This window comes from Trachurus trachurus (assembly GCF_905171665.1).
Source record: "Trachurus trachurus genome assembly, chromosome: 4".
NCBI lineage: Eukaryota > Metazoa > Chordata > Actinopteri > Carangiformes > Carangidae > Trachurus > Trachurus trachurus.
In genome coordinates, this window is record NC_139898.1 from 35,760,856 (window position 1) to 35,781,666 (window position 20,811).

Genomic DNA, 20,811 nt, shown 5'->3' on the forward strand with positions numbered 1-20,811 from the left:
ATTTGCCAAAATGTTGAACTATCCCTTTAAAGTTGAGACAATAAATTGGCTTTCTGGACAGAAACAAAACTTGCTTTCCAGTGCTCTCAAGAAGAGTGTTAATTGAAGCAGTGTTTATGTCTGTCATGGATTATGGTGATATATCATCTATAGAAACTCTGAAACGTCTAGATTCAGTTCATCATTCAGCTCTAAGATTTATCACAGTGATGAATATGATCCTCACCACTGGGTTCTGTGTGGAAACGTTGGTTTGCAAGAGGCAGTAGAGATGGAAACAAATGAAATATATTAATTTGCATATTCTTATGTGTGTGTGTGTGTGTGTGTTAGTGGAGAGGGAGCCTTCACACGTGTCGCTGCGGAGGTCGTTGAAGGTCAACACTCGCTCCTCTGGGTTGGGCTCCATGATGATGTACCAGACTACGGCTCAGCAGGGCCGGGCCGAGGCCGCACACGCAGCCGAGGGTGAGTGTTGCTGCTCCTCAGTCTGGGCTATACCCCCACATTACCCCCACATATACCCCCACATTCAGTTTCATGATTCATGTCAACGTACCTCAGTAGGGAACTACAGGGAACTACTTTCTACATCTACAGAAGTAGCCCAAACTGAATACATTGTTTCAGCCTTGTACATTAATGACAGACCCTTGTACAAAGTTTTAAAAAATCATTTTATTGTCATTCAAGGTACAAGTAATATAACAAAATTACATTTATAATTAAAAAAAAGTGTATATATACAATATATGTATTAAATTGCACATACAGTATGTAGGGCTGACCCAAAAAAATCAAAGCCCATGAAGTCCATGATCGATTTTTTATTTTTTTTTGTCCTTTTTGACTTTGCTCATCTGCAATTGTTACAGTGGAATGAGTCGGCTACTTGGCAACGCCTAAATATGGTAATGGGGACAGCCCCACACATGTAAGATCTATACCTTAGGCTACTTTCTTCATAGGAGAAGTGGCCCAAGGCTTTGAGCTACGAGGCTGAAATTTCAGTATGTTTATCGGGACGTGAGGGGCTTCCGCTGTGAAAAGTTTCAGACCCGCGTGACCTTCAGAAGTCAAACTTTGTCAACATAAGAAGTAGCTGGATAGAATCGCCTTGGCCAGACTGGCTGGAAGAAAGCTCATACAATCGTAGACAAGGTCAAAGGACTTGCTCTTGGTCCTTCCTTCAGTGGAGTGACCGGTCCTTCCCTCAGAAACACTGAGAAATGTAATGATTGCCAATAGGGTTGCAAAATTCCGGGAATTTTCAAAGTTGGAAACTTTCCATGGGAATTAACGGAAATATATGGGAATGAATGGGAATAAACGGGAATAAAATTGAAATTTACAAAACTGAAGGTTGGCCCTTAACAGGGAACTTAAATATATATGTTGAGGAAAATATATTGTAGCATAATCTTGGCTAAAACAACCAGATTTAAAGCAAGTGCACTTGAATATCTATTTTTATTTTATTTAACCTTTATTTACCCAGGCAAGCAAATTAAGAACAAAATTCTTATTTTCAAGTGCAGCCTGAAAGAGCGAGAAGCTCTTAAGGGGAAGGGGGAGGGGAGTGCTAAATCTATCTCTGCTATTCCTCAATCACACAGCACGCTGCTTAGTGTGTAATAGTAATATTTTACTCAACATTCATGTTTTTGTTGTTCAGTAAAATAATTGAATGTTCATACAAGAATTAAAACTTGATAAAGTTCTACTCACAAATAAATCTGTTGAAATGTTTTTTAATTGTATTATTTTGCATGGATGTCTGTTTATTACAAAACTAAATATTTACATTTATGTTTGGATATGAAATTACTCCCAATTTCCAGTTAATTCCCATAAATTCCCATAATTCCCATGGAAAGATTCCAATTTGGAATATTTCCAAAATTCCCCAGCTTAACTTCCCATGGAAAGTTTCTGGAAATTTACTGGAAATTTTCCGCCCCTTTGCAACCCTACTTGCCACTAATTGATCAGTTTGATGGGTTCAGTCGTCCACCTGTTGAAGACCTCGACACTCGGGATTAAAATCAAACCCACAGAGTTTAATAAACCCCCGGCCACTGCAGACGTTAAAGGACCATGTTTGATAATGATGCATCTTATTGATCCTGTGATAAACTTTAATAAAGCAGCGCATGTGGAGCATGTGCACAGCAGCTTCCTGGTACCTGTTCACGTTGACAAGCTGCACCAGACACGTCTTGTAGCTACAACTCTGCATTACTGTTGTTGTTAAGTAGATTAAAAGCTGCAGCTCTGGATGAATATTTATAAGGTTCAGCTCTGCCAAGACATTTTGGAGTCAAGATTCTCTCTCTTCTCTCTTTTTATTTATTTCCTTTTTATTTCATTTTTACTCTTTAGACCATAAAGCAATGTGGTTTTAATTATTATTGAGACAAGTGAAATCTGAACTTTATCTGCAGCTGAGTAGAAGTGTGTAAAAAGCTTCCTGTCCTGCAGATGTGTCAAGTCAACACATGCACCAACAGCCTTCTCTCTGAATTATGTCCTCTCTTTTTATTCCTCATTAGCTTTCCTAAGTGGCCCAAACGCTACGCTAACACTTAGCATGCGGCCCGCCTGCTCGGGGCCAACAGATGTAACGTGGCTGTGAGGCGGCTGACAGCTCGCCAGCGATGTATTACCCTGTTTATTCAGTCAAACGCTGCAGATTAATTGCTGTGTGAAGGCTGAGGTTGGCCCTGTTAATTAAATCACAGGCTGTTGTTGCTGTTGTTGTAACACGAGCAGCGACGAGACGCACGCTGCTGCAGAGGGAGAAACCTCCACACACCTGTCCTGTGTAGTGAAAGATGAAACGCTGGACAAGCAGAGTGAAGAGAGTGGAGGAGGTTACATTACCAAGATTAAAGAGATAGTTCACCCAAAATTGAAATTGCAAATGGATACCAACTGTCTTCGTAACAAAAAGACACACCAAAAAACATCCAAATACCTCCATAGTGCTCGTATGTAATGTCCGTCTTGTATTGAAGCCCCGACATGAGAAATTGTCCCGAAAAAAATTAAATAAGTCTATATTTCAAGCTTGTTTTGTAGCGTCCAAATTTGGATGAACCGGGAAGAGGAGCTTCTAGAAGCTTCTGCTACAAAACTTATTTTGTAACTTATTTAATTTTTTTTCGGGACAATTTCTCATGTCGGGGCTTCAATACAAGACGGACATTACATACGAGCAGCATGGAGGTATTTGGATGTTTTTTGGTGTGTCTTTTTGTTACGAAGACAGTTGGTATCCATTTGCAACCGTCATATGGACATGCACTGCTACGCCGAGACCCCCTGTAACTCAGAGAAGCCACGGAGGACTCTGAAACTTCTCCCAGCCCTTAGTCCACATGAGGGGGAGGAGATCATGAGGGAAATTTCAATTTTGAGTGAACTATTCCTTTAAAACTCAACATTTCCAAATGTAACAAAAGTTGCAAATTTGCAGCCTTGATCATCTACCAACTTTATTTGACTCTGTCGTGTTCCTACACAAAAACCAAATAACCTGAAACTGAAGTTTGTTTCCTGTAAATGTTTGAGTTTTTCTGGCAGGTTTGTTGAGTTTTTCTCGCAGAGCTGTGAGTTCATAAAGTTAGAGGATGTCCCAAGGCTTTTTTTTGTTTCTTGTAAATCTGTAATTTAAAACCTCAACAAAATTCAGCTGCTCCGAAGGCTCACAGCCCACGTACAGTAGGCCGGGTCCTGATGCACCGGCTTCGTCTCTCATATCGTCCTTTCACAGTAAAGGCACAAAGAGCCCAAACATGTATCTAAAAAAAAAGAAACTTAACAATTTAGATTTTTTTCACATAAATTTTTACACTCAGAAATCTTCCCCCTCTCTCTTTAAGGGATAGTTCAACATTTTATCAGATTGGCCCATTGCCATAATCCCTATAGTCATAGCAGTAGGTTCGTTACCTTTAACTGTCGGTGCAAGCTGTTTTTAGAACGGCGGAGCAGAGCCGTGAGCTGCTCAGAGCTACGCTACGGAGGCTCATTATGGGATTTCTTGGTTTCCCTCATCAAACTCATCAAATACACAATCCAACAACTCCACAACGCTCTGGTGGATAAGTTGTGAGCTGCACATTCACCACGCTATGAGATAATAACACAAGGTTACCACACAGAGTTGTTTTAGAGGGAAATACAGAGACTGATGATGAAAAACTGTCCCTGAAGGCAACGTGCACCAGTGGTTTTGCATGTATTTCCCTCTAAAACAACTCTGTGTGGTAACGTTGTGTTATTATCTCATAGTGTGGTGAATGTGCAGCTCACAACTTATCCACCAGAGCGTTGTGGAGTTGTTGGATTGTGTATTTGATGAGTTTGATGAGGGAAACCAATAGGGGTGGGAGTGAAAATTGATTCACATATATATCGCGATATCTTTTTTGACGATTTTTAAATCGATTTTTTTTTTTAAGAAAATATTTTTTTTTTTACCTTTTTTATTTTATTTTATATTTTACATTTTTTGAAATATTGTGCAATGTGCATTTGTTCGCCTTTTTTACATCCAGAGAGTCCAGGTTATGAAAAGGGTTTAAGTTCACTTTATAATGGAGTATGTTCATTTCTAGGCTCCTACAGTATTTGTGTGCAGATAAATGTTAAAAATGCTAAAGACTAAAAATCATAGAGAGAATCAGCAATATCGTAGAATCGCAACTTAAATCGAATCGCCATCCAAAAAATTGTAGAAGAATCGAATCGGGAGAAAAGCATATCGTCCCTAACCCTAGAAACCAAGAACGCTGAGGACGGCTGACTGCCGAAACGCGTCCGTTTTCTTGCTGCTGTGCAGTTTCATGAATTAAAAAGTGTTAAACTCATAGTGAGTGCTGTCAGAAACTTTTTTGTACTATTTTGTGGACTGGCACCCGGTTTATTTTTCTTATACGTGGAGTTGAGCACGCCGAGTCTGCTGGAAACCAAGACATCCCATAATGAGCCTCCGTAGTGTAGCTCTGAGCAGCTCACGGCTCTGCTCCGCCGTTCTAAAAACAGCTTGCCCCGACAATTAAAGGTAACGAACCTACTGCTATGACTATAGGGATTATGGTGATGGCAGAGTGTGAGCTACAGGCGACAACATGAACACACTCTTCTTCTAGATGTCACCGTCAGTCAGAGAGAGGACGGTGTGACTGACGGTGACATCATCGTTGCTGCAGCTTCGTCGCTCGTCTTCCTCACGGAGAGAACAGAGCTGCTGCTGCTGCTGCTGCTGCTGCTGCTGCTGCTGCTGCTGCTGCTGCTGCTGCTGCTGCTGCTGCTGCTGCTGCTGCAACATGCTGCTGCTGCTGCTGCTGCTGCTGCTGCTGCTGCTGCTGCTGCTGCTGCTGCTGCTGCTGCTGCTGCTGCTGCTGCTGCTGCTGCTGCTGCTGCTGTTGCTGCTGCTGCTGCTGCTGGTTAATGACTCAACTGTAATTATGCATCTGTTCCTCTGCTTTAACAGCCTGTTCTCTGTGTGTGTGTGTGTGTGTGTGTGTGTGTGTGTGTGTGTGTGTGTGTGTGTGTGTGTGTGTGTGTGTGTGTGTGTGTGTGTGTGTGTGTGTGTGTGTGTGTGTGTGTGTGTGTGTGTGTGTGTGTGTGTGTGTGTGTGTGTGTGTGTGTGTGTGTGTGTGTGTTTACAGCCACAGAGGCAGAACTGAGGGCTAAATGGGAACTGGCTCTGGGACCACAGTATGAAGTCTTGGTAAGACCACACACACACACACACAAGTTGCCTGATGATGTCAGTGTGTGACGAACATGACGTAAAGTGTTTTTTAAACCTGTGAAGCTCTAACCTGGAGGCTCAGTGTCACCGGGCTCTCATTGAGAATGAATTGACTTCTGGCGTTTTGAGGCTTTGGAAGCTTCTGGTGTGAACACACAGTAATAAAAGCAGTTCAACTGCCCCAAGAACTAAGTTCAAAACCAAGAGAAGCAGCCGGTGAGCTCAGTGGACGACGATGAGTTAAACATCATGAAGCTGGATCATCCATCAATCAAACTTTATGTCTGTAGCAGCTTTGAAAGTAAACATGGAATATTAAAAACAGAGACTGAACTGAACTGGAGAAACGTTATAACAGTGAAACTCTGGAGTTTCACAACCAGGTGTAAAGAGAATAAACACAGCTGAAGGTTAAAGCCATGAATATGAGAAAGGGGCGGAGCCAAACAGAATAAATGATCAAAACTCAAACGGTAAATATTAATATTCATGGAGCTATTTACTATAACAGTATTTGACTGACACCGAGTGTTAACGCATCATATTACAATTGTCAATGGAACAACACTTTATAGGCTACACAAACTATCCACTAACAGTAGCAAAACACATTTAGTAGTGTACATTACCATTCACCAATCTTGCGTTGCTCGCTGCCATGTTGAAAAGGTCAGAGGTTATTCTCATCTGGGCAGCGAGTCAGGCATCAAAACATTCTACGAGCTGCCCAGTGGGAAACACCACATGAGAGGGCGTTCATGTGCACTCTTCACTTCGCCTTTTGGTATTTACCATAATTACCACAGCACCTGAAGGCAGCATGAACCAGGCTGGTGTGAACAAGACCTGAGTCTTCATGTGATCCAGACTGAGACCAGGACTCGTGTTCTGCTGCAGGAGCTCTGACTGTGTGTGTGTGTGTGTGTGTGTGTGTGTGTGTGTGTGTGTGTGTGTGTGTGTGTGTGTGTGTGTGTGTGTGTGTGTGTGTGTGTGTGTGTGTGTGTGTGTGTGTGTGTGTGTGTGTGTGTGTGTGTGTGTGTGTGTGCAGGTGGTGAAGCTGCACCCCGTCATTGAAGATGATGCAGAGCTGCAGAAATCCTCCAAGGTGAGAGAAGGTTCAGTTCAGTTGGACCGACACCTCTCTGTGGGTCTGTGTGTCTGGTCCTGTTCTGGTCCTGGTTTCATTTTCATTTCATGTATTAGTTTATTTCATAGGGACAGTGCTCCACTAATCAACAGAGTTAAAATAAAAACTGTGAGTGGGCCAGAGTTAGCCAACAAGGCTAGTTCTCCTCCGTTGTCCCTGGACAGATGTAACAATAACAATCTACCTAGTAAAAGCTCCTAATAATAACAAGTAAAACAGGTAAGAAGTCTGACATACAGCAGGACAAAAGCTCATGGCAGCAGACATAACATGCAGAAAGTACAGCTAGAAACACATGCAAGTAGCACACAGAGCTAAGACATTAGCACAAACAATATCAGACATTACAAGTCAGGACATGAAATGGCATTAGGCAAGAAAACAAAAGCTAACAAACAAGCAAACAAACAGGAAAAAAACAAAAAAAAAACAGGACATATAATTACAAGCATTGAGAAACAGCACAAATAATGATTGATTAGTGATTTACATGATTGATTATTGATTAACCACTGCCTTAACTGTCTTTTAAAAGAATAGTGAGTGTTTGATTCTCTAATAGACCTGGTGTTGAGTTCCAGTCCTGCGCTGCTTTTACTGAGAAGGCAGCTTGGCCTGGAGCTGATCCTCTGGTTGCCCTGTCATTGATCGATCTTTGAGTTATGAATGTTTGGAGAGGAGGAGGAGCAGTATTTTAAAGACCAGGTAGAGATTTGATGTGGTTCTGGTCCTGGTTGTGATGTGGTCTTTCTCTCCTTCCCAGCTGCTGCCGGTCCACACGCTGCGTCTGGGCGTGGAGCTGGACTCGTTCGACGGCCACCACTACATCTCCTCCGTGGCCCCCGGGGGCCCCGTGGACCGGCACGGAGTCCTGAGTCCAGAGGACGAGCTGCTGGAGGTAAAGAAGAACAACCTGACACACAGAAACTGGATTATTCCACTCTGGGACCGGTGACACGTGCAGAATCCTGGTCCGAGGGTTATCTGACCCTCCCCGAACCCCCTGAACAGCAGACAGGAAGAAGAAAACCTGCACATTCATTCTGTTAGACCAGCGGTCGGCAACCTTTAGTGTTAAAGGAGCCGTTCGGGTTCTTTCCCTCCAAACTAAAACCCCCTCAGAGCCACAAAAACCTATTTAACAACTAAATTGACATGCACAAATAACAAGCGGGTTGCACCGAACGCGCTCTGCTACGGCGTCGCTAAATTATTTCACTGCAAAAACTCAAAATCTTTCCAAGAATATTTGTCTTATTTCTAGTCAAAACTAAACTATTTCCACTTAAAATAAGACTCTTCACCTAAAAATGAACTTGTTTTTAGATCATTTTCACTTGGTTCAAACTAATTTTCACTTGAAATAAGTAGAAAAATCTGCCAGTGAAAACAAGTTTTTTGTGTTTGTAATAAGAAGAAAAACTTGCTCCACTATCAGATTTTTCTACTTATTTCAAGTGAAAATCTGCTTGAAAGAAGTAAAAAAGTGTCTAAAAACAAGCTGCTTTTAATGTGATGAGTCTTATTTTATGTATAATTAGATTTATTTTGACTAGAAATGACATTTTGACTAGAAATAAGACAAATATTCTTGGTAAGATTTTGAATTTTTGCAGTGATCTCTCAGATGGTTGATGTGATTTCTGCCCCTGAACTTGGTTTGAAGACGTTCACGATAGCGAGCTCTCATCTGTGAGACGAAGTGAGCGACGTTTACTCTAGAAAAAACCTGACGTGACGCATATTTTGATCGACAACTGTTAAAACAAAATTTCTGTTAATGTCATAAGAACACCTCGATCTCCAAAGAAACAACTTTTACAACGGAAAAAAAATGGCCGTTATTTATTCACTTTATTTTTTCCCCCAAAATGAGCTGGTCCTCTCTAAACCACGGAGCCACAGCAGAGTTTAGACCTAAACTATTAGAAACTAGGTGGAATTGTCCTTTAAGTTGTTGGCTGTTCTGTGTGTGTGTGTGTGTGTGTGTGTGTGTGTGTGTGTGTGTGCAGGTGAACGATGTGCAGCTCTACGGGAAGACTCGGCGTGAGGTGGTGTCGTTCCTCAAAGAGGTTCCTCCTCCCTTCACGCTGGTCTGCTGCCGACACCCCAACTCTGAGCTGGGACCGGACCCTCGCTCCGAGTCCGAGTCCGAGTCCGAACACGAGCCGGAGAGACGGTCGCCCACCCGGCCCAGTGTGGAGGAGGTGAGGGGTCGTCATGGAAACAGGAGGTCACAGTGTTGATGACTGAGTTGTTGTTGTTGTTGTTGTTGTTGATGGTTGTGTTGTTGTTGTTCCTGGACTGAACCCACAGATGGAGATGAAGCTGTCCTCCATGCTCTGCAGGCAGCAGACACACACACAGGTAACATACACACACACACACACACACATTCGATACATGAATCAAAGTGAAAAAGAAGCACGCACATCCTCGTAGCCCAATGAAGGTAAAGAAAAGTCTGCAACACCAAAAAGAGCTCCAATGCAAAAATAATCATTTCTACGGCTAAATAAATATATTTGTAGGTAAATCTGGGGGGTGTGGCAGCGTGGAGAGCAGCGGTGCAGCGGTGTGGGTCTCTGGCCGCAGCGCAGCAGCTCCGGGACACTGCTGTGTGACTGGCCGGCGGTGGGTGCTCTGGGGCGGGGGCGGCCGGTCACAGCCCCCGCTGCTCAGCGCCCGCTGCTCAGCGCCCGCTCCGCTGCACAGCGCCCGCTGCTCAGCGCCCGCTGCTCAGCGCCCGCTCCGCTACTCAGCGCCCGCTCCGCTGCTCAGCGCCCGCTGCTCAGCGCCCGCTCCGCTGCACGGTGAAAACAGCAGAGATAACCGGCTTTCAGATCCGAGTCTCCAAACCAGAAACGTTTGTAACAGCACCGGAGAAAGTCGCCAGATTTGTCGTCGGTCGCTTTTGTCAAAAGAGGGTTTGGAAAGTGGCAACACTGTAGCCGACAGCCGCACAGCGCTGCACGCTGTCCCCAGAGCAGCATTCAAGGAGAACGATTACTCAAACAAAACCAAGATCACACAGTTTATAAAAAACATTATGTTTTGATTTTAGTTTAAAACAGTTTTACATATCAGAGGAACCATATTCACACACAGGGACCTCAGAGTGTCTATTATCGTAATCTGTAAAAAAAAAAAAAACGTTTTGACGAGTTTACTCGTCAATGGTCACAAAAGAGTTAAGGAACATGACGTTTCGAGCGCACAGGCTCTTCCTCAGATGTTAGATATGAAATAAGAATGGGTAGAGACGCCATTTTTGAGCCTGTGCGCTCGAGACATCATGTTATTTAAATAAATCTATTTTCACATTGGAGCTCTTTTTGGTGTTGTGGACTTCTCTTCACCCTCATGTTATTCGATACCTTACACATGATTCTATCATCATCGTCATTAATGTAACTTTTATTGTGTTGTTGCTCTCAGCGGCACCAGAGTATTGTGTGAGATTAGGTAACTGTATCTGTCCTGGAGGGGAAACAGAGCCTCTTGTTGCAGAGCAAAACATTTCATAGAGAAACATCAATGACATCGTCCTTATACATAACAGACAGCACAGACAGGACAGACAGAACAGACAGAACAGACAGGACAGACATGACAGACAGCACAGACAGGACATATAGGTATTAATGCACAGGATCAGTCTGGTCGCTGCTGGAGCAGTAAAGTTACACACCAAGACGTGATAAAAAGTCATCAGAGCTTAATATAATAAACAGAAATAAAAGGAGAAACTTTTAGTAATAAATAAAAACCATGTTAAGAACATCATAAAAGAAAAACGTACTATAATACTAAAACCTTATATGACCGTAATAAAACCTGGTCCAACCCTGGAGCAAGGCTGCTGCAGAACAGCAGAGCAAGGTACACCGGCCACAGTGTGTGTGTGTGTGTGAGAATAGTAATGATGACAATAATAATATTAGTAATGATGATAATAATAATGATAATAGTAATGATAATGATGATAATAATAATATGTGACCTGTTCTATCAAAATGAGTTGGATGTCGGAAACATTTTATTTTTAGATAATCAGCTGATAACATGGAAAACCCATAGATGCATCAATGTTAAACCGAACGTAGCAACGATGCTAAACCGAACGTAGCAACGATGCTAAAGCGAAAGTAGCAACGATGCTAAACCGAACGTAGCAACGATGCTAAACCGAATTTAGCAACGATGCTAAACCGAATGTAGCAGCAACGATGCTAAACCGAATGTAGCAACGATGCTAAACCGAATGTAGCAGCAACGATGCTAAACCGAACGTAGCAGCGATGCTAAACCGAATGTAGCAGCAACGATGCTAAACCGAATGTAGCAGCAACGATGCTAAACCGAACGTAGCAACAATGCTAAACTGAATGTAGCAGCAACGATGCTAAACCGAATGTAGCAGCAACGATGCTAAACCGAACTTAGCAACGATGCTAAACTGAATGTAGCAGCAACGATGCTAAACCGAATGTAGCAGCAACGATGCTAAACCGAACGTAGCATCGATGCTAAACCGAACGTAGCATCGACACAACGCTTGCACATGTTTTACAAAACGTCAACAAAACATGACAACTTCTGAACCGTTTATGATAGAGACGAGCTGTAAGCAGCATCTGAATTGTGAGATTCTCTGCTTTCCGAGGGTCATTGAATGGTGTCTCTATGGCAACAAGGGACCGTATAGGGTGCGTGTAATCACGTGGTACAGGCAAAACTTTAAATGCAATTTTCTCAGGTTTTATAACGGAATAAGAGAGTAGGAGATCGTAATTCAAATGGCCACATCTCAAAAACCATCAAATGTAGCTGTGACTTTGACTATGGTATCATTTTAAAGCTTATTTTCTAATCTTTCCATTGATACCAAAATCTCAACTTTGAAATTTGGGGTCAATGTGACTCATTTTAATGGATCAGGTCACATATTAGTAATGATAATAACAATCAGAATAGAAGCAGAAACATGTTGATGTTGTAATGATGTTTCCTTTGTATCTGTGTCAGGAGGAGGAGGAGTCTCCTGTGGAGGAGGTGCTGCAGGAGGAGGAGATCCAACACAGCCAGCAGCAGCAGCAGGAGGAGGAAGAGGAGGAGGAGGATGAAGAAGATGAGGAGGATGAAGAAGAGGAGGAGGAGGAAGAGGAGGAGGGGGAGCTGGCCCTGTGGTCTGCAGACGTCCTGGTGTTGGAGCTGCAGAAGCAGAAAGACAAAGGACTCGGCTTCAGCATCCTGGACTACCAGGTAACTAGGGCTAGCTGTTCTCCTCCTTCTTCTTTCTCCTCCTTTTTCCTCCTTTCTCCTCCTGTAGAGACACACAGGCTGTGTCCTAACCCCCTCTACTCTCTATCTAGTGACCAGTTGTTGTAGTGGTGTCTGAATGTCTAGTGATTATTAATGTTCACTATCTAGTGACTGAATCTATCCCACAATTCACCACAAAATGTAGTGAACATCCGATGGTCACTAACCGGAGCAAGATATCCCATCATGCATTGCGGTCACAGATGGTTGTTACCACAGCGACCCAGAGCGACCGGTGTAGCTACCAAATAAATGAAGTAGTGACCGGTGTAGCTACCAAATAAATGCAGTAGTGACCGGTGTAGCTACCAAATAAATGCAGTAGTGACCGGTGTAGCTACCAAATAAATGCAGTAGTGACCGGTGTAGCTACCAAATAAATGCAGTAGTGACCGGTGTAGCTACCAAATAAATGCAAGTAGTGACCGGTGTAGCTACCAAATAAATGCAGTAGTGACCGGTGTAGCTACCAAATAAATGAAGTAGTGACCGGTGTAGCTACCAAATAAATGCAGTAGTGACCGGTGTAGCTACCAAATAAATGCAGTAGTGACCGGTGTAGCTACCAAATAAATGCAGTAGTGACCGGTGTAGCTACCAAATAAATGCAGTAGTGACCGGTGTAGCTACCAAATAAATGCAGTAGTGACCGGTGTAGCTACCAAATAAATGAAGTAGTGACCGGTGTAGCTACCAAATAAATGCAGTAGTGACCGGTGTAGCTACCAAATAAATGAAGTAGTGACCGGTGTAGCTACCAAATAAATGCAGTAGTGACCGGTGTAGCTACCAAATAAATGCAGTAGTGCAGCAGCCTCAATAAATGTGTCCAGCTGCCAGAGTTGTCCGGTCGCGGCTTCCACAGACTCCCACAACAAACGTCGGAGCAAATTTCCTAACAAGCGTTATAAACTGACCACAGACTCTGCATAGCGAGGCTAATTTCTGTTAGCCCGTCTATGGTGTTTTACATTATACGTTAGCATTAAGCTAGCGGACTTTATGCTTAGTTGTGACACGTTGTTATCGCTTGATATATTGCTTTACTCCTCTTTTTATGTTGGTACACCCGTAGGTCTATGCTACACCGGCCGTTACCATGGTTGTATCCATGGTTGTATCCATGGTAACTACGCCGGCCGTTACGATCGCGGTCGGAACGTTTTAATTACGCGACGTAATACGTCATTAACTGTGCGGCGGAGTAGTGTCCGAAAGTGTTTTTTTATTTGACCAGTGAGTCACTATATTGAATTCACTATATAGGGAGTAGGGAGGAGGTTTAGGACACAACCTCTGAGTTCCCAGCTGGTATCTGTTTCTGGGGGGACTCTTCCTGTGGAGGGACAGAGTTCATGTTGTGGTAGCGGCTCAGACTGTTGTCCTGGTTACAACATCTCTGACATCATGGTGTGATGTCACACAGAGTTAATTACCTCCCTGTGGTCTGGACCTGGTCTAGCAGCTCAGACCAGACCAGCGTGGTTCACTGTGGCTCAGCTCGCTGCTCTGAGACCAGCAGGACTCTCACTCTGAACCTGCTGCTTCATGTTCTTCATGTGGAGCAGAGACAGAAACCAGCGCTGGTCCTGACTCACTGACTGCGTTTACATGCACTTCAGTACCCCGATTTCAATCGGGTTTTTTAAGTACCCCGAATTTGTGTTTGCGCATGTAAACACCATTTCCCGATTCCAGAAATCGGGATAAGCTCATATCCCGATTTTGAGAAACCCGATTTTGCTGCCTGGAGAACTCCGAAAGAAATCAGGATACTGGAGCATGTAAACACAGTACCCCGATATCTGAAAGCTGCTCAGCCAGCTGACGTAACCGTTACCATAGATACGTTACGTACAAAATGGCGGCGACAACAAGAGCGCATTCTGGAGCGACGAGGAGACTATTACGTTTTTTTTTCTTTTTTTCATGCGAGAAAGTCACTGTTTAGTCCCCCAATGTGCGGTCGGTTTATCCAAACGACGGCTGTTTTTCGGAGGAGTGAAGCTCCCCGTGTGTGAGCTGTGACCGGGACATCACAGAGGCAGCAACCCCGTCTCCTGACGTGCTCGGCCGGCCAGACTACTCCGTCACCTCGGGAGAGAAGACGGTCGTTAATTAACTTACCCGTAGGTTTTAGATGTTTACTGTCGGCTGGTTATATTATTTTTAGGAGATAAATGCTGGTTTCATTGATGAAATCTAATAATTGTGGCAGTCGCATTAGTTTATTTGAAGTAAAAGTGAAGCTTCATGTGTGTATTGGAGGAGCAGCGCTGTAGCCTAACTAACGTGTGTACAGAAATCACCACTTTTACATCAATAAAAGCATGTTTTACAATGAACCGATCAGTCTGCATTGAATTTACCTTTTTGTATTCAGTTATATAACATGGCAGCATTTTTAATTTGTAAATTTTCGGACCTACATTTCCTAGTAGTTGCGCTTCCTGTTGTAAACAATAAACATGAATGAAACACACATACGCACGTAAGACGCAGTAATCACAAACCGGGATACTGTATTTATCATGTATACAGGGATACTGAATAACCGGGGTTCTCTAACTTCATGTAAACACCATACCCCCAATTTGATCAAAAAACGGGGTACTTAAAAAACCCGATTAAAACCGGGGTACTGAAGTGCATGTAAACGCAGTCACTGTCTCCTCCTCATCTTCTTCCTCTCTCCTACTCATCCTTCTCCTCTTTCTCTTCCTCTCTCCTCCTCCTCTTCTTCCTCTCTCCTCTCCTGCTCTCTCCTCCTTCTCCTCATCGTGGTTGTTTCCCCTCTTTTGGCATGACGACTCAGTGGTGTCGGCTGCAGACGGAGATGATGAAGAAGTAGAAATGGAGAAGTCTGAAGTAACTCCAGACTTCCTGTCAGTTACATCCCTCATCTTTAAAGTCTCTGTCGCCATGGTAACGGTAACATCACGTTGATGTTTAAAACTACGATCCTAGTTCACACACAGCAGCTGTAATGTTCATTCACAGTGTAATCAGATTACTCTTCACTGGGGTTGCAATGGGGCAGTAAATTTCCGGAAAATTTCCAGAAACTTTCCACGGGAAGTTAAGCTGGGGAATTTTGGAAATATTCCAAATTGGAAACTTTCCATGCGAATTATGGGAATTTATGGGAATTATTGGGAATTTATGGGAATTCACTGTAAATTGGGGGTAATTTCATATCCAAACATGAATGTAAATATTTAGTTTTGTCATAAGCAGACATCCATGCAAAATAATACAATTAAAAAACATTTCAACAGATTTATTTATTTGTGAGTAGAACTTTATCAAGTTTTAATTCTTGTATAAACATTCAATTCTTTTACTGAAGAACAAAAAACATGAATGTTGAGTCAAATATTACTACTACACACTAAGCAGCGTGCTGTGTGCATGTGACTGAGGAATAGCAGAGATATTCAAGTGTACTTGCTTTAAATCTGGTTGTTTCAGCCAAGACTCTGCTGCAACTATATTTAAGTTCCCTGTTAAAGGCCAACCTTCAATTTAGTAAATTTCAGATTTATTCCAGTTTATTCCCATATATTCTCGTAAATTCCCATGGAAAGTTTCCAACTTTGAAAATTCCCGGAATTTTGCAACCCTACTCTTCCCTCACACACACAGTCAGTCAGGTGAGTTGAGGTCAGAGATGAACCAGACTCAGACTCTCCATCGTCTCCGTCTCCATGGGGACCGAGTCTGGGAGATCTGCTCTACTGCTGCGTTTACTCCACACACACACACACACACACACACACACACACACACACACACACACACACACACACACACACACACACACACACACACACACACACACACATCCATCCATCCACTGTATCTCTAGGCAACAGCTTCACCTCCTTCACCCCCCCCCCCCCCCCCCCCCCCCCCTCCAGCTGAGGCAGCGGAGGAGCTGCAGGTTCAAATCCCTGTTGGTCCACGTCCATGTTACTGCACACACACACACTATCTGCCCAGGAGGCCTGAGTGTGTGTCTGTCTGTGTGTGTCTCTGTGTGTGTGTGTGTCTCTGTGTGTGTGTGTGGTAAAAATCATTATCTCGTATTTTTTTCCTTAGAAGAACATTTGAACTTTGAACTTAGAAATTATCTCTTACACTGCAAAAACTCAACATCTAACCAAGAATATTTGTCTCATTTCTAGTCAAAACAAATCTCATTCTACTTAAAATAAGACTCATCACATTAAAAGCAGCTTGTTTTTAGACACTTTTTACTTCTTTCAAGCAGATTTTCACTTGAAATAAGTAGAAAAATCTGATAGTGGAGCAAGTTTTTCTTTCTTATTACAAACACAAAAAACTTGCTTTCACTGGCAGATTTTTCTACTTATTTCAAGTGAAAATTAGTTTGAAACAAGTGAAAATGATCTAAAAACAAGTAAATTTTTAGGTGATGAGTCTTATTTTAAGTGGAAAGAGATTAGTTTTGACTAGAAATGAGACATTTTGACAAGAAATAAGACAAATATTCTTGGAAAGATGTATAGTTTTTGCAGTGTAAACATAATTTACATGTAATCAGATGGAATAGAGACGCCTGCGGGGGTGTGTGTGTGTGTGTGTGTGTGTGTGTGTGTGTGTGTGTGTGTGTGTGTGTGTGTGTGTGTGTGTGTGTGTGTGTGTGTGTGTGTGTGTGTGTGTGTGTGTGTGTGTGTTGAAGCTGCTCTGTGTTTGTGGTGAGTTTGACTCAGTTTGATGTTCTTGGTTTGCGGTCAGCGTGTCGCCTGCTGCTGCTGTTTGTTGTTGTTATTTTATCTAATTATATGAATTAGTTTTAATTATAAAAAGCTGCTTCACCATGTGTTGTCACCATGACGACAGTAGTAGACACGTTGGTTGTTGTTGTTGTAATGTGGCGATCCTCGTAAAGTGCTACGATGGACAGATGTTCCCTGAACGCCTCACATGTAGCAGCTGTAAATGGTCAGATTATATCAGGTTATTCTTTATGGCTTTGAGTCACATTAATAATTACACTGCAAAAACTCTACATCTTTCCAAGAATATTTGTCAAAATGTCTCATTTCTAGTCAAAACTAATCTCTTTCCACTTAAAATAAGACTCATCACCTAAAAATGAACTTGTTTTCAGATCATTTTCACTTGTTTCAAACTAATTTTCACTTGAAATAAGTAGAAAAATCAGTTAAAGTAAGTTTTTTGTGCTAACCCTAAAGCTGAGGGGCAGAAGTGCACTGTTGAAACTCTCACTCTATTTCTTATTTGTGATGTTTTATTCTTGAACAGGGCGGTTATGATAGCATCATATAGCCTGCCACTAGTTGTGGTTTTAACTGCAGTTATATAAGCAAAATGTTGTCTGGGAGAGGGCTACTTTAGTTAATTTAGCTAATTAGTGAACGTTAGATGCTATTGGATGATATACCTTTATTACCATTTAAAAGCAAAAGAATAAAAGGTAAAACCAGATTATGACTGAGCTGGTATTGTTTTAGTTTGTCAGTCAGAATGAGGCTCTGCTCTCCTCGTCCTGTCTGGTGGTTTTCTCTCTGTGTCCTACATCAGTTTCCCTCGGTCTCCTCGTGGCGTTCACACTTCACACCATCACAGCCCTGCTTTTACTGCTGTGTGTGTGTTATCGACATATTTAACTGAATTGATTGGCCTCTCCTGTATATCTCTGGCCCAAGGGCACGTCGCCTCGTCGCCTCGTCGTGTCGCCGGGCGGCTGCAGCTGCAGCTGCCAAAGCGTTTCCTGTTACTGACTCTCAGCCTGTCACCGCTGAGTGAAAGATGGTCGAGGCAATAAGAGAAGAGCTGCAGTGTCTGTGTGGACTCGACTTCCACTAAAACACCAGAACCTTGTTACAATCAGACCAGTTACCAGTTCAGAGAGCTTCTCTCTGTTTTAAACTAACTTTATTTACACCGACAGGCCTGACAGGCTGCTGAAGAAGTCCATGCTGGTGGTGGTAGAAAGGCGTGGGGATGCAGAGAGCTTTCTCTGTTTTAAACTAACTTTATTTACACCGACAGGCCTGACAGGCTGCTGAAGAAGTCCATGCTGGTGGTGGTAGAAAGGCGTGGGGATGCAGAGAGCTTTCTCTGTTTTAAACTAACTTTATTTACACCAGCAGGCCTGACAGGCTGCTGAAGAAGTCCATGCTGGTTGTGGTAGAAAGGCGTGGGGATGCAGAGAGCAGCGCAGCAGAACAGACCAACACAGAGTCAGACCAGAGGTTCAAGTGTTTCTATGTCTGATGAGTATCTAACAAGAGTCAAATAACATGAAAGAAAAACACTGATGAATGAAGCTGAGCTGCTGAAAGAATGATTCACACTGAGCTGAATTAATATGTAGAGTTTGATTTAGTTTAGTCCAGTTCAGTTTGGTTCAGTTCAGTTTGTTTAGTTTGGTTTAGTTCAGTTTGGTTTAGTTTAAGTTTAGTTTGGTTTAGGCCTGGGACGATAATCAATAAATCAATTAATCGCACGATAAATGAAAATGAATTCGATAGTTTTTCCGGCCTCGATAAATCGCCATGTACATTCGCACATTTGTTTTCCTCCAACCAGGCTGGATGACAAGAGGCTTCACTCTGTGCATCGGTCTCAGCACCTGGCCGTTTGTTTTGCAGAATGAAAGGAGTGAACCCTCTTCTCAGTCATCCAGGATCTTTGTTTCCCAGAATGCATGTCGTGGCAACCGGCAGCGCTAGTGGTAGAGCTAAAGCTACGCAGCTAACAGCTGTTCTCGCTGCAGCGCTGTTAACACGTCACTTTTTAAAGTTTTAATATTTTTTCATGCCAGAAAGTCACAGTTCAGATCCCAGTCTGTGGTCAGTTCATCCACATATCGCCTGTTAGGAGATTTCCTCCGACGTTTTTGGAGCTAATGTGGTAGCAGCGAGCAGGAGGAGCGGAGCTTCCCACAGTCTGCACGCAGCATGGATGTATTGGTCTGCAGCAGCTCACTGGCCGCTCAACCTCCGTCATTGGGGGAGAAAACGATCTAAGAAAACTTATCAGCAGGTTTTTAGAGGTTTACCGCCGGCTGGTTTAATACTTTATAGGAGATAAATGCTAGTCTCATTGATGAAATCTTACATCTGTGGAAGTCACATTAGTTTGTTTGAATGAAAAGTGGAGCTTCAGGTGTGTAACGTTATTGAACAGAAGAGCTGCACTGCACTGTTTATTTATTTTATTTATTTAGGATAGTAGCTATATGTTCTTGTCATTCCAATTACAATGGTTAAAAAAAAAAATACTAATGAGAAATAAAAGTTTATCGCATTTAAAAGGGTCTACTTGCATTATTATGAAATATTATTATTATATTAGTATATATTATTAATTTGTTCTCAAAAAAATGTGTCAATAATATCGTTTATCGTCAATAATTTGTGGGACAATATATCGTCCAGCAAAATTTATTATCGTCCCAGGCCTAGTTTGGTTTGATTCAGTTTGTTTCGGTTTGGTTTAGTTTAGCTTGGTTTAGTTCAGTTTGGTTCAGTTCAGTTTGGTTTAGTTTAAGTTTAGTTTGGTTTGATTCAGTTTGTTTCGGTTTGGTTTAGTTCAGTTTGGTTCAGTTCAGTTTGGTTTAGTTTAGCTTGGTTTAGTTCAGTTTGGTTTAGTTTAGCTTGGTTTAGTTCAGTTTGGTTCAGTTCAGTTTGGTTTAGTTTAGCTTGGTTTACTTCAGTTTGGTTCAGTTTGGTTCAGTTCAGTTTGGTTTAGTTTAGCTTGGTTTAGTTCAGTTTGGTTTAGTTCAGTTTGGTTTAGTTTAGCTTGGTTTACTTCAGTTTGGTTCAGTTTGGTTTAGTTTAGCTTGGTTTAGTTCAGTTTGGTTTAGTTTAGCTTGGTTTAGTTCAGTTTGGTTTAGTTCAGTTTGGTTTAGTTCAGTTTGGTTTGGTTCAGTTTAGTTTAGTTCAGTTTGGTTCAGTTTGGTTCAGTTTACTTTGGTTTGGTTCAGTTAAGTTTAGTTTAGTTCATTTTGGTTTAGTTTAATTAAGTTTAGTTCAGTTTAGTTTAGTTCAGTTTGGTTTGGTTCAGCTTGGTTTGGTTCGGTTTAGTTTGGTTCAGTTTGGTTTGGTTCGCTTCGCTTCGGTTTGGTTTGGTTTGGTTTGGTTCAGTTTAGTTTGGTTCAGTTTGGTTTGGTTCGCTTCGCTTCGGTTTGGTTTGGTTTGGTTTGGTTCAGTTTAGTTTGGTTCAGTTTGGTTTGGTTCAGTTTAGTTTGGTTCAGTTTGGTTTGGTTCAGTTTAGTTTGGTTCGCTTCGCTTCGGTTTGGTTTGGTTCAGTTTAGTTTGGTTCGCTTCGCTTTGGTTTGGTTTGGTTCAGTTTAGTTTGGTTCAGTTTGGTTTGGTTCAGTTTGGTTTGGTTCAGTTTAGTTTGGTTCAGTTTGGTTTGGTTCAGTTTAGTTTGGTTCAGTTTGGTTTGGTTCAGTTTAGTTTGGTTCAGTTTAGTTTGGTTCAGTTTGTTTCAGTTTGGTTCAGTTTACTTTGGTTTGGTTCAGTTTGGTTTGGTTCGCTTCGGTTTGGTTTGGTTCAGTTTAGTTTGGTTCAGTTTG

At 42.3% G+C, this 20,811-nt stretch overlaps 1 protein-coding gene across 1 annotated transcript in view; it reads left to right on the plus strand.

Annotated features, from left to right (window-relative positions):
- The window catches only part of patj (PATJ crumbs cell polarity complex component), a 190,137-nt gene that overhangs the window by 33,608 nt on the left and 135,718 nt on the right, over nucleotides 1-20,811 (plus strand). The window contains exons 12-18 of the mRNA XM_083970966.1: nucleotides 334-474; nucleotides 5,679-5,740; nucleotides 6,813-6,869; nucleotides 7,675-7,809; nucleotides 8,924-9,118; nucleotides 9,228-9,278; nucleotides 11,940-12,176. Coding sequence (XP_083827092.1) covers nucleotides 334-474; nucleotides 5,679-5,740; nucleotides 6,813-6,869; nucleotides 7,675-7,809; nucleotides 8,924-9,118; nucleotides 9,228-9,278; nucleotides 11,940-12,176 — 878 coding nt within the window. The remainder of the gene's footprint in view (nucleotides 1-333; nucleotides 475-5,678; nucleotides 5,741-6,812; nucleotides 6,870-7,674; nucleotides 7,810-8,923; nucleotides 9,119-9,227; nucleotides 9,279-11,939; nucleotides 12,177-20,811) is intronic.